The sequence below is a fragment of the Lissotriton helveticus genome, chromosome 6, assembly GCF_964261635.1.
Source record: "Lissotriton helveticus chromosome 6, aLisHel1.1, whole genome shotgun sequence".
In the NCBI taxonomy this organism is placed as follows: Eukaryota; Metazoa; Chordata; class Amphibia; order Caudata; family Salamandridae; genus Lissotriton; species Lissotriton helveticus.
This window is the reverse complement of record NC_136067.1, coordinates 1895338857-1895359641: the sequence shown is the minus strand read 5'-3', so window position 1 is coordinate 1895359641 and position 20785 is coordinate 1895338857. Positions and strand designations below refer to the sequence as shown.

The 20785-nt window shown below is 46.8% G+C and overlaps 1 protein-coding gene across 3 annotated transcripts in view; it reads left to right on the top strand.

Moving 5' to 3' along the window:
- WDR26 (WD repeat domain 26) overlaps positions 1–20785 on the top strand; it is a 716351-nt gene that overhangs the window by 569470 nt on the left and 126096 nt on the right. For all 3 annotated transcript variants that reach the window (XM_078649852.1, XM_078649853.1, XM_078649851.1), the window contains one exon: positions 10282–10360. In XM_078649852.1, coding sequence (XP_078505978.1) covers positions 10282–10360 — 79 coding nt within the window. The remainder of the gene's footprint in view (positions 1–10281; positions 10361–20785) is intronic.

Here is a 20785-nt window from a genome sequence, read left to right as displayed (position 1 = left end):
AGTGTAAAGCATTTGTTGTACACACTGTCAGCAAAAGGTTTCACACACTCAAGGACTGAACTCCAGGCCAATTGTTTTTATATCCACAGATATAGTTGTTTTATTTTTAGAACCAACAGTTATAAAAATATACTTTTCTCGTTATGAGTACTCTCATGTAATTACTTTGCAAAGGAGCAATAAAGTTTGTGCACACAATTAATACAGTATTGACAGTAAGCAACACAATCCTAAAACACACTATAGCATTGAGTTCAATGAGTTTTCCACATGTAAGTACAGTTGAGTACTATACAGATTACTTTAGTAGTCCCAGGACCAGATCCTAGATTCAGTCCTGGGGTCTAAGCTGAAACCAGATTAGCAAAAACTTTTTAGTTACTGTAGTGAATTTTCATGAATATAAAGCTGTTTTAAAAGTTCACACGTCGAAACTTTTCAATGTAAATCTGACAGTGTTATTCAATGGGAGAAAATTCAGGTTGCAGGTAAAGTACGATCACGTTACTTTTGTAATCCAGCACTAGTCTCCTGGGGCCAGCACTGGGGTCTTAACTTAAAACAGGTAGGTAATTGCGTTTCAGTATTTCGTATGATTTTTGAAGAATATTTAAAGTTTTCAAAAGTAGACACTTAAAAGAAATTTCATAGAAAAGCAGACAGTGGGTTCCTATGGAGAAAATACAGATTACTAGTAAACCCGGTACGGATTACTTTTACGGTTCAGTACTGGGCTGAAAGGTACAGTACTGACTTCTCCCCTGATCACAGGTGAGTATTTCTGAATTCGGCTGATGTTATATGAATATTTTCAGTTTTCAAAACTTCACACTTACAAGAAATTTCATAGAAAAACAGTCAATGGCTTCCTATGACAGAAATTTAGATTACTAGCAGACACGGTTGTGGTTACTTTTGTGGTTCAGTACTGGGCTACAAGGTACAGTACTGGCTTCTCTCCTGATCGCAGGTGAAAAATTCGAAATTCGTTTTTCGGCTGATTTTAGATGAATATTTTAAAGTTTCAAAACTTCACACTTAGAAGATTTTTCGAGTCAAACCAGTCAATGTTATCCTATGGCAGGATTGTGAGTCATCGGTTTTCAGGTGAGTACTCGACTGGTGAAGTTAAGGTTCTGGGCATAGACACAGGGGTCCCCCAGGGTGAAGTAGGTACAGTTAGTACACCCTCAGTGGCGGCCGGTTGCAGAGGTATTTAGGCCCAATGTTATCCAATGAGAGGCAGGGGGCCTTCGGTTGGTGGCTTCTGGCTTGCAGGCCACGCGGCTGTGGGAACTGGGCTCCTGGTCACTTGCTCAGGGCAAATGGGGAAGTAGAATAGGGTTGCACTGCCAGGGGCACTCGGGCGGCGGGGTGCAGGGTGCTTTTGAGCCGTCGGACCCTCAATGTTATCCAATGAGGATCTTGAAAAGGGAACAAAGGCTGCATGCTCGGGACGGTGGATCTTCAGGAGCGACCAACACTGCGAGGGGTAAGTTGGGATCTTGGAGGATAGGTAGGCACCCAGGAGTTGGGCACAGGGGGCTGTGCGGCGCCGGGTGCAGGGGTGTCTTTTGAGGTCGGGAAATCTTACCCCCTGCTGGTCGTGGTCGTCCTGAGGCTGCAGGTGTCGTCGGGGTCGTCGAGGAGGGTCCTTGGGCACTGGATTCAGAGTCAGAATCGCCGGGGGGGGATGTCCTCAGGGTCTTGATTCACTCCAGCACAGGCCAGGCTTGGCGGGTGCAGTGTGTGCAGGGTTCGCGGTTCCGGGCTGATGCCAGGGCCTGTTACTTGCTTTGAGCTGTACCACTGCTCATGGGAGACCCAGGTAGTCAGAGTCACAAGGCAGTCAGGTCCTCCGGGGTTTTTGAGGTTGCTGACCACTGGAGACACCGGGGTTTAGCAGGAGCAGGTACGAGGGTCGAGAGGCTGGGAGGGCTTTTTGCCAAATCAGTTGGTGTCTTCCTCTTCTTAGCAGCTGCACGGCAGGTCATCTTGTTTCTTGTTCTTCCTTCTTGTTTCAGTATCTGGATCTGAGGAAGGAAGGTTCAGGGAGCCCCTAAATACTAAATTTAGGGGTGTTACAGGTAGGGCAAGGGCAGGGACAAATGGTACCCTGTCCTGGGGTGAGGGCACCCCCTAGCCTGCTCCTCTCCTGTGGGAGGGGGGCAGGAGCCTAGCTGGGATTGGGCAGAGCTCCCCGTCTACAAGGTGGGCGGAGCCCCGGGTCGTACTTCACCTCGCCTCCTCCACCTGAGGGGTGGAGTTGGCAAAGGTTGGCACACCCCCCTTCCTGACGTAGTTTTTCCCACCAGTCTTACCGCCAGAGTGGGGGTAGAACGGGTGAGGGCCAGTTGCTGGGTACAGCAAATGGGCTGAAGAAGCTCTCAGAGGTGGCATGCCTTTGAAGCTTCCCCCTGTCCATCCTGGGGGAGGAGACATAGCCCCTCACCCAGGATGTGCATTGTTGCAGGCCCAGGAGAGCGGGGGGCTCTCCACCCAGGGGTCCAGCAACATGTCTGCAGTTTGGCAGCCTCTGCAGCCACTCAGCCCAGACTTGGATTGTAGGTTAGGTTTCGGGGGGCATCTCTAAGATGCCCTCTGTAGTGCATTTTACATTAAATCTCATACTGGCATCAGTGTGGGTTTAATGTGCTGAGAAGTTTGATATCAAACTTGTCAGTGTTCAGTGTAGCCATTATGGTGCTGTGGAGTTAGTAATGACAACCTCCCAGCACCATATACTCTTAATGGCATCACTATACTTGCAATGCCCAGGAATGGCCCTGGGTACTGTAGGGGCACAGGGCTCATGCACCCGTGCCCACACTACTCGCATAGGGCACCCAGCTAAAGGGGTGGCTGATGTATGCCAGGGCAGTGGGGTTGTTTTCATGGCACACAGGGGTGTGTGCCATGTCGACTCTTTGTTTAGTTCTGCACCTAGCCACTCAGCCTGCAAAGGCAGTGTGTGGGTGTCAAGGTACAGGGCCCCTAAGGGTGGCACAATAAGTGCTGCAACCCTATGGGGTCTTCTCTGGTCACAATGCCCAGGGTACCTAGGGTGCCATTTACTAGGGTCTGATATGTGGCCAGAGATGCCAATTGGGTTTAGGCTCTAGTATAGTTTTTAGGGAAGAAACACAGGCCATGGGTACCTGATTGGCAGGGACCCAGGGCACACCTACTAAAAGTGCTTCAGGTATCGGGCAAAGAGTGGGTGGGGGGGGTACTGCAATAGAAACTCATTTTCTCACAATCCTAGATTATCTACTACCTCTCCAAAGGTGTACTCTAGCATAAAAAAAAAAGATCAATAGAGGAAGCGTAGAGGTTGAGATAGAATCACCCTCCTGAAAGATTCATATAAACATGGAGATTCTATCAAACGAGTGGAGGTGCCAAATATTTTGTAATTTTCGGTTTTTATGTGGAAGAAAAAGGCTCTCTCTTAGTGATGGAAAGATGAGAGCGCGTGTGCTTTGTTAAAATACCCCTCACACACTAAAAAAATCCGTTAGTGTCATGCTTCATCATAGGGGTCTTCCCGTCCCTATAACGGGGCGGGGCGTGCTACGACCAGACGGACTACGCGGGAGCACTATAATTGTGACAGAGCTATGTGTGGGTGCAGTGGTGTCAGTGAAGTGTAGGGATCTTACTAGTGAAATGCAAAAAATACAAAAAAGTTTAAAAATTCCCTGGCTAGTAGAACAAATACATTTTATTGGTATCTCTAGCTGGAAATATTAAAAAGGGGATGAAAGGTAGAGCGATTACTAGCTACCAAGTCGACATGTTTCATAGGCAGTCCCCAACTGCCTACTCATCAGGACCGTTCAATGATCCCTACCAGAAAAATAGCTCAGTTCTACAGTTTGTATGCCTACTGTCCTATAAACATATCAGCAAAAATAGGCTGAATATTTCCGCTTCAGGGCATGAGCTGGCCCTAGAGAAGCAATGCACCAAAGATCAGTGCAGAAAAAATGACCAGTGGTCTCTGTAAATCAAAAGGAGAAAAGGGAGAGAAAGCACAAGCATATTCGTATTTATACTAATAATCACTGATTGTACATCCATATTGTAAGGTTACACCCCCTTTCCAACACCCACAGGGTCCATTCCCCGTGTGGGGCTATCAACAACAAGACTATGGCTATTTCGACCAATCGGCGCCTTTTTTAGGGGCGCGCCAAGGACAGACCAGAGGAAGGAACCGGAGGGGCACCTCAGTACACTGGAATACAGGAGAAGAAGAGACCCCACGGGTAGCCACGAGAAGCATGACAGGCGCAAAGAAAAACCAAAAGTAAGCTTGGTAGTAAACCTTTCAGACTGTGAACTTACAGAAGCACAAAATGCGGTACTAGAGAAGGGCCTGGGTTATGTACCTACGGCTAACATGGACAAATTCCATCTATGTAAGGAAGTCCAAGAATTCATGCGGCGTTTGAAACTACAAGTCTTTTTCAAAGACAAGAATGATGAGAGTGTACTTGGAGATACTAAACTTAGACCTAAATCTACGTTCACACCATTGAACAACACCCTACCAATTGAGCTACTTACTTTCGAAAAAGCAGTAATGAGGGAACTTGAGGATATTGATCCACATGAGAGAAGCACCTTTCAGAACATCAACAAAGAGGAAAGACAAGCATTACGAGAGTTGAGCAACAACAACCGGATAATGATAAAACCGGCTGACAAGGGCGGCGCAACTGTTATACAGAACACAAGCCAGTATGACACTGAATGCATGAGACTGCTCCAAGATGAAAGGAACTATGAAATTCTTTACAGTGACCCAACGAATAGGATAGCAACCAAAATCAACACGATGGTAGAGGAAGCAGTGACACATGGGTGGATCACCAAAAAAGAGGGGGATTTCCTATGCCAGAAAGACCCTAGGACCCCCTACCTATATACACTTCCCAAGATACACAAGAGTTTACAAAACCCCCCTGGACGACCCATCGTCTCCGGCATCGGATCAATACTGGAACCCCTGTCAAGATTTGCTGACGCCTTCCTTAGGCCAATTGTTCAGAAAACCTCAACGTATTTGAGGGATACAAAGGATGTACTGAACCTATTGGAAGACATTACCTTTGATCCTAATACTCAGCTATTAATCAGCTGTGACGTGGAGAGCCTCTATACTAGTTTGCCACATCATGCTACACTAGAGATTGTGGAGGATGTCCTGTTTGAGGACTTTTGGGAATACCAGACACCACGGAATGTGGTGATGGAATGCTGCTCCCTAGCCCTCAAGGAGAACTTCTTTGAGTACAAAGGTACCCTCTACCTTCAGAAACACGGATGCAGCATGGGAAGCACATTCGCTCCCAGTATAGCTGGTCTATACGTGCACCACCTAGAAGTGAACAAAATACTGCATCCAAACAACCCCTACAGAAGTAACATCAAGGTATGGAAACGATACATCGATGATATCCTGATCATCTGGGATGGAGATGAGAGGACTGCCAAACAATTCCTGAGCTGGTTGAATCTACAAGACGATTATTTGAAATTTACCAGCACTACCTCTAACTGCAACTTAGTGTTTTTGGATTTGAACATCTACCCCAAGGAAGGCAGATTAATGACTACAACTCATTTTAAAAACACTTCAAAGAACTGTTTATTACTGTATAACAGCTTCCACCCGAGACATCTGCGGGATAATCTACCGTACGGGCAGTTCCTGCGCTTACGCAGGAATTGTACAGAGATCAAGGACTTCAAACTACAGTCCAAGGACTTGGAAAAGAAGTTGGCAGCCAGAATGTACCCTGAGAAGATCATCAATCAGGCATACAAACGGGCCAAGAACAACTGCCGAGAGAGTCTCCTGGAAGAAAAAGTGCCGAAGGCTGAGGATAAAAGACCAATCTGCATCACCACTTACAACACCTGCTCTAATCAGGTGACAAAGATCATCAACAGGAACTGGAAGATCCTGAACAGCGGTGGGTTACAAATACCTAAACCCATGTTCTCTCACAAGAGAGCACGGAGCATAAGGGATGTTCTAGTCCACACAAGACCGAAAGCAACCAGCAACACTGGTAAAACAAATTCCAACTTTGTACGTGGCCACCATCCATGTGGGAATTGCAAGGTTTGCTGTCTCACTAAGAAAAGCAACAACCTAATCTTCAGTGATGGTACCAGCTGGGAGCAAAGAAGCTTCAGCAATTGCAACAGCACCAATGTTGTTTACTTAATTACATGCCCCTGCAGGATGGAGTATGTAGGAATGACGACGAGGGCAGTAAAACTCAGGATAGGAGAACATAAAAGCACCATCAAGTGTAAGAAAACCAGCACGAAACTCACCAATCATTTCCTAGAGATGAACCATAGACCAGAGGAAATAACATGGACTGTGATCGAGCAAGTGAGTAATGAAAGATTCCTGCTGGAAAAAGAGCAAAGATGGGTGTTTCGCATCCAGTCTCATAAAAGGGGACTGAACGATGACATACCGTGGGGACAGCTGTGACCCACTATTGGTTGACATTGAATCTGAAAACAAACTATAGATATAATAACATGAACCACTCCACGTCCAACCGGAAACATCTATGAACAACTCAGTGGCGCAATCAAGGGCTACATGAGTGGGACCTGGCATTGAAAAAAAGCCCCCCCCCCCCCCCTTTGGGGTAGTGTTGTCTGTCTCATGAGTAATCATCCCCTTATAGCAACACTGTGCTGACATCTAGCACCCGGGATATGATATTGTACCAAGAAACCCTTGGCAAAACCTAGTTCGACCCATAAGCACTGTTTGATCCCATCTCAGAGAGAAATTCTGTATCCTGCACCAACTGATGCCGCTAGACGAGGGAACCCCCGGCTGTATTTTTGAATCATTTTTCAGCAGACTTTGAAACTGATTGGTATCATCTCCGTATTTTTTCAAACCAATGAGTATGAATAAACCTTTTATTTTTTGAAGATATCCCACAAATGAGCTAAATCACTGAAACAAGCTGAGGGACAAACATCATTTTCTTATCTGTTTAATGGTCTACGAGAATGCTAAAATCAGTTCCTAGTATGTAGGATCCACTTGCCTTTCGATCAAGCCGGTCAGAGAAATAGAGGAAAGACTTCCGCTATTTTGTCCCACTGTGTGCCAAATAGCGTCGGCCATTTTCTAATCGGAGCGGTCTAGTGTTTTACTCCAAGGGGTGTGGTTTCCCGGAAGCTTGAGGCAACACGGACGGCAATCATACAAATACATCTACCGAACGAACGAGTGACCACGCGTCCTCGGAGCTGCATGGTAGGGATGATAGGCGATTTGCCGTGCCGGTAACTCAACCGAGCAAAAACTTCCTCCGCCTGCAGGCTCATGGGGCACAGTCAAACTAACGTAAAAGTATGTATGAAAAGGAAACATCGACCACCATTTGTACCGATATTGTTATTTTTAGACTTGGTAAACTTACGATCTTAGGGTCTTGGTTTGTCGTCAGTTCAGTTGGGTGAATGAATGTGTTGAGTCACGAATGTATGGATGAGTAATGAATTAAGAAATGTTACGATTTGGACGTTTTCTTTTTGAAAAATAAGTCGGACTCATGGTCCAATAATAGGAGGTGCACATTGATCAATGCACCACGTTTGTGGCACAAGAAGTAGCGCTAGACAAGCCAAATCCTGCAGATTAACTGTAGGATGTAACCTTACAATATGGATGTACAATCAGTGATTATTAGTATAAATACGAATATGCTTGTGCTTTCTCTCCCTTTTCTCCTTTTGATTTACAGAGACCACTGGTCATTTTTTCTGCACTGATCTTTGGTGCATTGCTTCTCTAGGGCCAGCTCATGCCCTGAAGCGGAAATATTCAGCCTATTTTTGCTGATATGTTTATAGGACAGTAGGCATACAAACTGTAGAACTGAGCTATTTTTCTGGTAGGGATCATTGAACGGTCCTGATGAGTAGGCAGTTGGGGACTGCCTATGAAACATGTCGACTTGGTAGCTAGTAATCGCTCTACCTTTCATCCCCTTTTTAATATTTCCAGCTAGAGATACCAATAAAATGTATTTGTTCTACTAGCCAGGGAATTTTTAAACTTTTTTGTATTTTTTGCATTTCACTAGTAAGATCCCTACACTTCACTGACACCACTGCACCCACACATAGCTCTGTCACAATTATAGTGCTCCCGCGTAGTCCGTCTGGTCGTAGCACGCCCCGCCCCGTTATAGGGACGGGAAGACCCCTATGATGAAGCATGACACTAACGGATTTTTTTAGTGTGTGAGGGGTATTTTAACAAAGCACACGCGCTCTCATCTTTCCATCACTAAGAGAGAGCCTTTTTCTTCCACATAAAAACCGAAAATTACAAAATATTTGGCACCTCCACTCGTTTGATAGAATCTCCATGTTTATATGTACTCTAGCATACACATCTATTAGGTTACACCTTGCTGCCATAGTAGCTTACCTGCAAAATAGACATCATTTGTCATTGATCAAAGTACCTGCAATGAAAGCATTTATGGAAGGCCTCAAAAGAATAATTCATCCCTGGGTACCACCCTCTCCAGTGTGGAATCTAAACATCGTCCCCATTAGATTAATGGGTCCTCCATTCAAACCTCTACATAAATGTGAGCTACTATTTCTTACATGGAAGGCCGCTTTCCTTGTGGCCATCACATCTCTCAGAAGAGTCAGTGAGCTACTGGCACTAACTATTCAAGAACCATTTCTACAACTCCATCATAACAAAGTGGTTCTCAGAACAAATTCCTTCCTAAAGGGATTTCTCTCTTCCATCTCAACCAATCTGTAGAGTTGCCAGTGTTCTTCTCGCAACCACAAACAGTAGCAGAAAGAGCTCTTCATACACTAGACGTAAAAAGAGCACTTCTTTACAATATTGTCAGAAGGAAACATTTTCGCAAAATAAAACCGCTTTTTGTATCCTTCTCACAACCACATAAAGGCAATCCCATATCAAAGTCTGGAATTGCAAGGTGGATTGTGAATTGTATACAAATTTGCTATCACAAAGCAAACATACACTTTCCATACCTCCTAAAGCCCATTCTACCCGCAAAATAGGGGCTTCCTTTGCACTTTTAGGGAACATTCCCTTAGATGATATTTGCAAAGCAGCTACATGGTCTACACCGCACACATTCACAAAACACAATTGTGTAGAAATGCAAGCAAAACAACAAGCTAGTGTGGGCCAGGCTGTACTCAAAACACTATTTCAGACTACTGCAACAGATACAGGTGGTCGCCGCTAAGGGACAGTACTCCTATGCAATCTATGCAGTGTGTGTGATCAGCAGCTCATATGCCTCGAATGGAAAATGCTACTTACCAGTATGCATCTGTTCTTGGCATGTAGAGCTGCAGATTCACACACGCCCACCCACCTCCCCAGCTACCTTTATCTGTTCCAGTATTATCTTAATTAGATACAACATACATGGACATCTCTTTCTGTTTGTCACAAAACTCCATAATTTCCCTTCTTGGCGAAAAAACAATCTGAAGATGGACTCGATGCCCATGTGCACTATTGTCCAGAGGAGAAGTCACTTATCTTGTGACTTCCAAAGACTTGTTCCAAGACAATAACAAACTGCAAACATCCGGGCCCAACACCAAATGGCGATCTATGCCTAGTGTGTGAATCTGCAGCTCTACATGCCAAGAACAGATGCATACTGGTAAGTAGCGTTTTCCTACCTTATTACGAAGATCTTGTTCTTAAAATGCAAAGTATATATTTTTTAAATTGGTGTAGATCTCCTATTTGTGTAGTGTGTCCCTTACTGGTCAATGTTGTGCAGTAAAGGTCTTACACTCCTCTGTGTTAGGCCTAACGCTGCTTGCCCACACTACCACTAATAGAGCACTTTGGGTTTTACATGGAGCACTCTACAATTTTGAGGAATCCCTGAACTCTGTGCACGGTATGACCATCTAGTGGAGTACCATATACAGAGCCCGCTTCCTAAAGTGATCATAAAAATGTTGGTGGTTTTTTTATGGTTCTCCATCTGAGTTGAGCAATCTATCTATCAATCAGTCAGTCTTTATTGGGTTAAACAAACGTTACGGAACCATGAATAAAACATTACATTAATAAAAATGTACAAACAAATATTTGCTGTCATCTTGTCCCGTGCCTTTATAGCGGCAGATGGGAAGCAGCTAATCATCAAACAAGAGGGCTATTTAACAGTCAATACTTTTTTCTCTTTTTAATTTCAGAGTGCAAGAAGATCATCCAATTATGTCTTTCACAATTTCAAAAAACGGACGATTAGCATTGTTAAATGTAGCAACTCAGGTAAGATTTTTTAACAAAATAGACTTGTTCTGGCTGAAATATGTGAAATCTTTAATTCAGCCAAGCAGACCTGTTAAAGTGCCCAAATGTAGGTTACAATCGCTTCATTTTACCTGACACCTGGCCATTGCAAAGCTGCTTTAATTAGAATTTAACCATTAGAAAAACAATTGAATATATTTGTAAATGATACTAAATATATTTGCAGTACCTCAAATGTTCTAGAAAATAAAACATCTGACAAGTTGCTCATTAGTGAAGAATGACTACAACTTCCCCAACCCAACTGAGCAGCTACTGCAGTCTCACTACTAGTGGAACCCCATTGCTGCCAGCCTCCCCCCCCCGTGCTCTTTTTTTGACTATTTGGGGTAGTTTGCTCTTAGGCCCCCATAATGTTTTGTCCACATAAGGTAGCCACACAAAATGTGCATCTTTTTCTTCCAACATCCTGAGGATGCTAAAGGTACCAGGAGTTTGTTGATTCCCCTGAAGGGGACTGAGAAATTAGGCAAAATACAGCTACATTTGATTTTGGTGGGGAAAAATGGGATACAACTGCTGCAGAAGAGTATCTGGTTTCTTCCCTGCAAATGGTATCAACGAAGGGTTTGTGGTGCTAAAATCACCATCTTCCTAGCTTTCAGTAACAGCCAGACTTTTGACGGAAAACCACAATTTTCTGCACAGTTTCGGCATTTTACTGGGACAGCATATTTTTCCTATTTGTTGTTCATTTAACCTCCTTCCAGTTAATGGTAGAAATGGGTGTGGAACCTATAATGGATCCAGAAAAGCTATACTTTTCTGAAACGTAAACAAAATTCTGAATTCAGCAAGGGGTCATTTGTGTAGATCCTTCGAGATTTTCCTATGGAAAGTAACAGTTAAAATAAAAGAATAATGACATTTAGTTGAACCAAGAACCCGAGGTACCCAGAGCCAATAACTGAGTTGCACTTTGCAATGTTTTTTCATTGTATACTGGGTTTACAATAATTTATTTGGTACAATATAAAGTGAAACTTCGGTATCAAGGAAAACCATATAGGAGTTTAGAAGCAGTGGTTATTTGTGCATCTGTATTTGTGGGTACCCATATTAGCATGTGAATTAGAGGGTATTGTTCAAAATGACTTTTTTTACACGCTGCCTTACATTTGAAAAGGCAGAAATGCATAGAAAGGCAAATAGTAATAACACTTGTTCTACTGTTCTCGGTTTCCATAAGTCTCCTGATAAAAATGGTACCTCAGTTATATGGGTGGACCTATTGTATGTGAAGTAGTGAAGTAGTGTGGCTCACTGGTTAGAGGCGGCAGACCCGAGAGCAGAGGACGGCCCGGGACCAGGGTTCGATTCCCGGCGCGGCAGGTTTCTGGACCAGGGTCAGTGGACTCGATAATTCTCTCGCCTCGGTGCCCACTCTGATCAGCGATCACACTCGGCAACTCTGGGCATTAGCTTGCCTCATCTTCACTAACGGCCCCACCAGACCGCCGGGGATGCCTGGTCTCACCCTGGAGATACCCATTAAGGGACCATCTCTCAGGGAAGCCAGGAAGGGTTTCGCAGCGGTCGAAGCGCCTTGGGACCCTACGGATAAGTAGTGCGCTATATAAATGCCTATACATTTACATACATTTACATTTGCATTGTCTGCAACAGGAAACGGTCCAAAACGCAATGTTGACATATCACATTTTTCCATTTGAAAACTGACCCTTTTTAGGGCTCGGCCTACGCCCACGAAGTGGGAGGAGTTTCGAGCTCCTAATGTTAAAGAGAAAAAAAGAAGTATCTCTAGGGCTTTGGCGAGACACATTCCTTAGTGTGTTATGTCATGTGGCCAGTGATTCGTCTTCGCTGTGGTGTCTTTTTAATAGCCTTGAAGTGATAGGCTAAATGTCGTTTTCGTCGGGCATGTGTAGCATTTTTGGTGCGTGTGCGCGCAAAGAAGTACATTAATTATAATTAGGAGCTGTCAGGGTGCCTCCGTAAGTGAATCCAGATGGCCGGGCGCGTTCACCATTCAGCAGCGCTCTGCGCGCAGCTGCTGCATGCCAGGCCGGGAAAGGGCTTCATTAGTTCAAGAACAAGAGTCTAACGTTCTGTCATGGGCTGTAGAAAAGAGAATTCATTTCACAACTTGTAATAATGTCATGCCTTTTATTAGGCATCACCTAACTCGTGTTTTAGTCATCACAGGAAAATTTTATTATTTTGTTAGTGGGTCCAAAAAAACAACCACGCGCCTTCTACACACAAACTCATTGCACGAGTCTTCTTGAATAGATGCAAATGTTTTTCCCAAACGTTCTCAGAAGAATTTCTGTGACGTCTAACTGTCTGATGTTGCTTCCTTCCTTCCTTTATTCATTGCATATTAATGTTTTCTTATGAGCTATGTACAGACCAGAGCCGTGCAGTGGAAAGTTCGTTGTGTGGACTTCTGTTGACATTTAATACTAACAACCAACCCTCCAGACCCTCTTTTTTTCCATGCCTTTCCATTCTGCTGATGTTTTTCTATTTTTTTTATCCGATCCAGCGACTATCGTTAAAAAAAAAAATGTTAACAGTTTTTTAAACTTTGTTCATAACTTTTTGTCAAGACGCAGTTGAGTGCATAGTAACTTAATTAAGGCTATTGAATTACTATTTCTTTCAGTACTGCTTCACATTCTATTTTTTTTAATGCAGCATTGGTTTTCGAGAACAATTATTGTTTTTGTGACATTCGATTACACCCAAGAGCTTTTCCTACACAATACGGAACTCCCACCCGCCTTTCACAATTCCAATCCCAAACACAAGTGCACAAGTTCTTGCTGCTGAATTTTGAAAAGGCACGTGAAGTGGGAATCAGAGTGCAGAATCAGAGTGCAGAATCAGAGTGCAGAATCAGAGTGCAGAATCAGAGTGCAGAATCAGAGTGCAGAATCAGAGTGCAGAATCAGAGTGCAGAATCAGAGTGCAGAATCAGAGTGCAGAATCAGAGTGCAGAATCAGAGTGCAGAATCAGAGTGCAGAATGCGAGTGCAGTGTGCAGTTTGAGAGTGGAGTGTGCAGTTTGAGAGTGGAGTGTGCAGTTTGAGAGTGGAGTGTGCGAGTGGAGTTTGAGAGTGCACATTGTGTGAGTGTGCAGAATGAGTGTGCGACTATGCAGGGTGACATTGGGAGTGTGCGGGTGAGCAGTGTGCGACTATGCAGGGTGAGCAGTGTGTGAATGTGTAGGGGCAGTGTGGGAGTGTGCAGAAAACACCACACACACATACACCACACACACATAACGCACACACAAACCACACACCTCAGTCTCTCAACACCACACACTTGTCACCACTCAACACAACACACTCACCACCACACTCACTCCCCAGGCTCACCCCCACAGACTCACCACCACACACTCACCAGCAAACAGAAAACAACACACACAACAACACACCCCCAGCCGTTAATGAATGCTTTCACCATGCACAAACACCAACAACCCTCATCCATCTGTGCACGCTTTTACCAAGCACACACCCACCAGCCGTCAGTGCACCCTTCCACCAGGCACACACACCTCCAGCCGGCAGTGCACTTTTCCACCAAGCAATCGCAGTATGGTACACTTTACTTTTAAACATATTCATATAAAGCACAGCATGCCACCATTGGTAAAATTACAATTCAACCAACATACTTCCACTACACACCACATGCACACACTCCATAACACATGGCAAAAAGACATTGGCATTTACAATGCCATTAGCTCAAACTCAAATAAATCCGAGCCCGATTGCATTTCTAATGCTTGTTTTCCAATGTGCCTAACTCTGGATTTTGGGCCCTAGCTCTGCGGCACCTAGGGAAACCTAGCAAACCTGTACATTTTTGAAAAGTAGACACCCTGAGGAACCCAGGATGGGATGGCTTGTGTGGCTCCCACCATGTTCTGTTAGCCAGAATCCCTTGTAAACCTCAAACTGTGTAAAAAAAAAAAAAGAAGAAAAAATGTCGTCTCACATTTCTGTGACGGAAAGTTATATGGAAACCTACCAAACGCAGACCTTTCTGAAACCTAGACACCCAGGGTAGTCCAGTGAGGTGTAGCTTGTGTGGATCCCCCAAGGTTTTCGTACCCAGAATCACCCTGCATACCTAAATATAGCTTAGATCACTGTGCCCGCACAAATTTCCCACCGCCCAGCATTCCCCTCAGTATCTCGATATAAATGTTACCTCACTCTTGTGGTTGCCCAAACAGTGTCACCCTAAAAGCGTATGGAAAAAAAACTGCCCTTCTGGAACCACTTTGGTTCCCCCTCAGTTATTTATTTGATAAGTTTTTAAGTTATCCAGTATTGGGGTATCTTTCATAGATTCACATGCTAGGAATCATCCCCGCCGACGAGGTGTGAGTCTCGAGGTATAACAAAACATATACATTATAGTCATAATAAGATTATACAATAGGCTACTATGGACAGCAAAGTCACTACATTAGCCTATCTTAGTCCTTTTGCAAAAAGAACCAAACTTGGAACACAGCCAATCAGGCTGCTGCACTCTCTTACAACCTTCCACAGAGAGGCAAACCCTCAGATTTTCTACCGCACCTCGTGTGACAGGGAGACTCCTGAGCTCTTCTCAGTTTTTTCATTACTTTAGCTATCTTTGTGAGTTGATATGTCTGACACTTCAAAGAAAAGCTTGTTCTTGCCTTGCTCTTCATGTGGGGAGAAAAGATTACATTTTGAGGTACCACATAAAGAATGTATATATTGCCTTTATCCAGCTCACAAGGTCAAGGATTGCAGGATCTGTAGAACCTTCCCTGCCAAGACCTTGAAGGACAGAGAAGGAAGACTTTTGGTTTGGCTGGAAAAGCTGAAAGCTACATTGGAGGTGGTTTCTGGAGATGAAGGCAGCGTAAGTCCTCAGGCGTCCACCCCTCAGGCCAAGAAGAGGGATAGATCTGCTGATCCCCCTGAGAAAGAGAGTAAGACCCTCAAGAAATCTCACTCAGAGACTGGTCACTCTTCCTCTAAAAAAGAGAAGCCTTCATTCTCTTTAGAGGTAAAAATGGGAGAAAAAGAGAAGATTTCTCTGAAAACTGCCTCAAAGCAGCAGAAATCCCTTTCTGAGCCTCCGTTGACGTCAAAGTGCTCTGTCGACAATGAAATCTCCTCAGAAGGTGAGTGATTCATCAACGTCGACTAAAAGTCCCATCGTCGATGAAGACTACGCCGGCACCGTCGATGATTATTTCATCGCCGTCGACTATGCCAACCTTGTCGACGCCTTAGTAGTCGTCGACATCCATGCCGTCGACGATGCCACCACCGTCGGCAATACAGCTTCCTTCGATGTGTACACAGTCGACGATGAAACAGCTCCCGTCGACGAGCCAACCGTTGACGACACTACCGTCGACGAGCCCACTGTCGACGGCGATACCATCGGCGAAGGCAGCGACGTCAACGACATCGTCGACGATGTTTTTTCCGTCGACTACCTCAATGATTTCAACGTCAACGCTCTCTTCTATAATGGCAATTTCTATGGATACTGACTCACCGTCCATGTAAATTTCGTCAACGCTGAAGCGTAAAAGGCCTACATCTTTGCAAATTACGCCAGTGTTAACTTCATAATTGTCATCTTCAAGACAATTTTGTCAGGATGTTTCCCATTTCTCACCTTTACCTCCTGGCCACTATCTGGAGGAGTCAGATGATGAAGGACCCTTTGGCCCAGCACATGATCCTGCTCAGCTCCGATTTAAATATCAGGAGGACGAAGATGATGAAGAGTATTATGAGCCCTGTGAATCCCTAAGAGGTCCTCAGGAATCTTTTCATCAGGAACCTATAGTTCAAATGCCCGCAGCCTTGATGCAAGATCTCACTGCAATGTTGAGAGATTATAATGCACGCTTCCCACCAGTACCGGTTTCAGAACAACCTCCTGCGCCTACAGTTTTGCAGGTTGCGAGTCCTGCTGCCCCTGTCTCGGTGCCTCAGGTGGTTTTGACCTACTCATTTCTGTAGTAGGGGATCTCTGTGTATAGTCATAATCTAGAGAATAGTCCCGCCCATGTGCGTGGACCCCGGAGCAATCAAAAATAATCTCTTACGGTGTCGAAAAATGCAGAACTGCACAGGCACTTAAGAGAGAATTAAAGACAGATAATGCAGCCTATATCCACAGGCTACACTGTCCAGTACTTCAACTAGAAATTCCACCAAAAATCCACAAACCGCACAGCCTGTCCAGATTTCTCCACAGAGAAAACCTTGCCTTAACAGCAAAAACCCTCTGGAATGATAGAGAGGAAGAAATGGACAGACAAGCCCCATAGGCTGCCATTATGTGGCTCAGAACAGGATACTGTGCCTTTAAGAGAACTTTCCAGAACTTCACAGTATCCCAGAATGCACTGCAGGTCCCTTTAACTTTCAATTCTTTTTTCCGGCTCCTGCAAGCAGGACCCTGGAGCATTGAGCTCTCCCTTTTCAAGGGTTTATTGGTGATTTTTCACTTTTTCAAAGTTATTTGAGTGCTTTTCTGAAGTACTTTGGTGTTTTTTCTTCCTGTTTGTCTTTTGGTGCACTCTTTGATTGTCAATATGCCTGCATTGTTTGACAAATGTCCAGAGTGCTCCAGGTAGAAGGCCAAATCTGACCCACACGAGGTGTGTATCATCTGCCTTCTCATGTCCCAGAGGAGTGTGACATTTGTCAGGGCTTTTCTAGCAGGACCCTGAGGGATAGAATGAAGATCAGGCTTCAAGGCCTGGAGGACAGAAGACTGAAGGCACAAGGTGGGTCTGGAGGGGCTTCCTCGGCCCATGCTGAGTCCTCTGGGGGCAGGAAGACCAGCAAGCGTCTCCGTCTGTGTCGATTGCACCGACTATGGCGTCGAGAGGGATGACTGCAGTCTGTTCCCCGTCTCCCCAGGGCTCTGGGTCGAAGCGACGTCAACGTTTGGCGTTGAGGGAACTGAACAGACCGCCGTCGACATCTCCGGTGACGATCTCGTCGTCGGCCTCGTCGTCGAGTAATCGACGTCGAGAGGCCCGGCAACGGCGCTCGCCGTCGAGGCGACACCGCCGTTCGCCGTTGGCGAAGAGGAGAAGGTCGTCGTCGAGGGGATCCTTGACGTCGAGGAGAAGATCGCCGTCGAGGCGGGGGAGGTCGCCGGCGAGGCGAAGGCATTCGCCGTCGAGGGAGAGACGGTCGCCGTCGAGGGGCTGACGCTCGCCGTCCGGTCGCCGTTCTTCGACGCCAAGAAGGCGCGGAAGGAGTCCTGGCGCCAGGAACCAGTCTAGCAGGCGCCAGGTGCCTATGGGAGACTCGCCAACGTCCCAGCCTAGAAAGGAAGGCGGACTACCGGGTTCAGTGTACTCAGTGGTGTATACCCCTTCTAGGCAGAAGTCGGTTACGCCCTCTCCTCCCTTGCCGAGGGTGCTTCCTCCGCGGGCTCCCACTCCTCCGCTTCCACCACTTCCGCCGCGTCCTCAACCTCTACCTCAGCTGCCGGCAGACAAGCCGCCACCGTTTCCCTCGAGGTCGGTTTCACTTCCCCGATATCCGACTCCTCCCAAGGGGACCCCTCGGGCGAGGGCCCCAGCCCAGGCCAAAGTCCCTGTGGAACCGGCGGATCGACCGAAGCCAAGGAGGTCACGATCACGCTCCGGACGGAGGGGGAGATCGAGGAGTTGTCACAGATCCTCCACTAGGTCAAGACGGCGCCATAGGAGGTGCGGATCACGGTCCCGCACTGGCTCTTCCAGGACCAGGACCTATTCACCGACTTTGTCGGAATCCCCGGGGACGAGAGTGTCTCCTGTGGACGACATCAGCACGTTCCAGGTGTTCTCCTGAGGGGTGCAGCAAAATTGGGAATCACGGTGACGGCTCCAACACCCACGACGTCCGTGATTTTTGAGACGCTTCATGAGAAGCCTTTGTCTCACCCTCTACTACCGCTAGTACCAGGATTGGTAGAGCCCGCGGAAGAGCTGTTCCTCACACCAGCAGTGACGAAGGCCGCACCATCCCGGCTCCTTAAGAAGTACAGGGCCCGGATTCTGACCCGGCTTTTCTGCGGATGGATCCGATTCCGGATTCTGTTATAGTGACGGCGGCCAGGAAACAACATTCTACCTCCCCGTCTTCTACTGTACCTCCTGATAAGGAGAGCCGATGGATCGACTCAGCTGGCAGGAAGGCCTGTGGGACGGCATCTGCGGCCATGAAGACGTCTAGCGATGCAGCTCTGCTAGGGCGGTATGATCGTGCCCTGTGGGAATCCCTCCAGCAGTTCACGGAACTCTTGCCTCGAGAGAAGGAGGATTTTCAGGAGATCCTGAAGGAGGGGGATGCTGGTATCGAACCAGGTCATCAGCGCGGCTGCTGATGTATCTCTTTTGGCGGCCCATGGGTACTGTCATGGGATCAACCAACGGCGCCATGCTTGGCTTAGGCTCATCTCACTCAGCAGCGGGTGGCCAATCTGCCCTTCTCGGGGGAAACCCTGTTCGGCAAGCATTCGGACGATGAGATGACCCGCATGAAAGCAGAGGCCGAGACCCTGACTGCTGTTGGGTTGGAGAAGCCCAAAGAAAAGAATGCCTACCGCCCGTTCCAAAGACGGTTCGGGGCAGAGGGCGAGGGCAGGCTTCGGGACAGCAGCAGCAACAACAGCAGCAGCAGCAGCAGTTCCGGAGGCCCTTCCAGAAGCGCCAGAAGGGTAGAGGGGGCCAGCAGTCCTCTACAGCGAACAAAGGCCCAACTGGGTCTCGACCCTGAACGGTTACTTCCCCTACATCTGTTACCCGCTCCGGTGGCGGGGAAGCGTTCAATTTTTTCTGGCAGAGTGGAGAAAAATTACTCAGGACAAGTGGGTGCTGAATATTGTTTGCAATGGATACAGTCTTTGGTTCCCCAGCCCGCCTCCATCAATTCCACCGGTCAGCTCGCGGTTTCAGCTGCATGAGCTCCAGGCGGAGGCCGATATCCTGCTAAGGAAAAGGGCGATAGAAGACGTACCTCTGTCTCAGAGGGGAAGAGGTCTGTACTCTTGGTTCTTCCTGGTTCGCAAAAAGGACAAGAACGAGTTCAGGCCCATTCTGGATTTGCGACAAGCAAACAAGTGGATTCGCAGAGAGAAGTTTCGCATGCTGTCGTTGCAACAGATTTATCCTCAGTTGCAACAGGGAGACTGGCTATGTGCTATAGACCTACAGGATGCGTACTTCCATGTGCCCATTGCACACAAACACAGGAAGTTCCTGCGATTCCAAGTCGGCGCCAATCATTATCAGTAAACAGTACTGCCATTCGGACTGAAGTCTGCGCCAAGAACATTCTCGAAGTGCATGGCAGTGGTAGCTGCACACCTCAGGAAGAACAAGGTGTTTGTCTACCCGTACCTGGACGATTGGTTGATCAAGGCCTTCTTCTCGGAAGCTCAAGCGCACTTCCAGAAGACGTGCGTTCTCTTGAACAAGCTGGGGTTGCACATCAACATGCCCAAGTCGGTCCCGAATCCGGTCCAGTGCATACAGTACTTGGGAGCCTCCATCAATACGCTGTCAGCAAGCGTGTCTCCTTCGGAGGAGAGACGATTATCACTCCTTCGGAAGGCTCGGGCTCTTATGACCACTCCATCTACAACAGTGAGGACGGTGTCTTCTCTACTGGGATCGATGGCCTCTTGTATCTTCCTCACTCCACACGCACTGCTGCACATGAGGCCATTGCAGGAGTGTTTGGAGGATCAGTGGGATCAGAGGAAAGGATCTTGGGTCGACAAGATACGACTGTCTCTGCATGCTCTGCAGTCTCTGAAGTGGTGGTGTTCAGCGGAGAATCTCCTCAGGGGGGTTCCCTTCCACAAGGACATTCCCACGCAGACTATCGTGACGGATGCGTCTCTCCAAGGCTGGGGAGCGCACTCCGGAGACTTACAGATTCAAGGGACGTGGTCCCAGACGGAGTCCACGTACCACAGCAATTTCCTGGCCTTTCATCCGTCCTTCCAGACCAACTCTCTGCTTGTGCAGACGGACAATACGACCACGATGTATTACCAAGCAGGGGGGCTCGAGATCGCACACTCTGTCGCAGGAGGCGCAGGCGATCTGGCACTGGCTCCTACCCAGAGGACTGACGATAACTGCTACCCATCTGCCAGGTGTGCAGAATGTTCAGGCCGACGCACTGAGCAGACTGATTCAGGAAAACCACGAATGGGTCATAAACGACGAAGTACTAGGAGAAGTCTTCGCAAGGTCGGGGACTCCAGACGTAGATCTGTTCGCCACCGCCGAAAACAGCAAATGCCGAGACTTCGCCTCCAGGTACTACCAGCAGGGGACGCTGGGGAATGCGTTATGGATCAACTGGTCGAACAGCTTTCTGT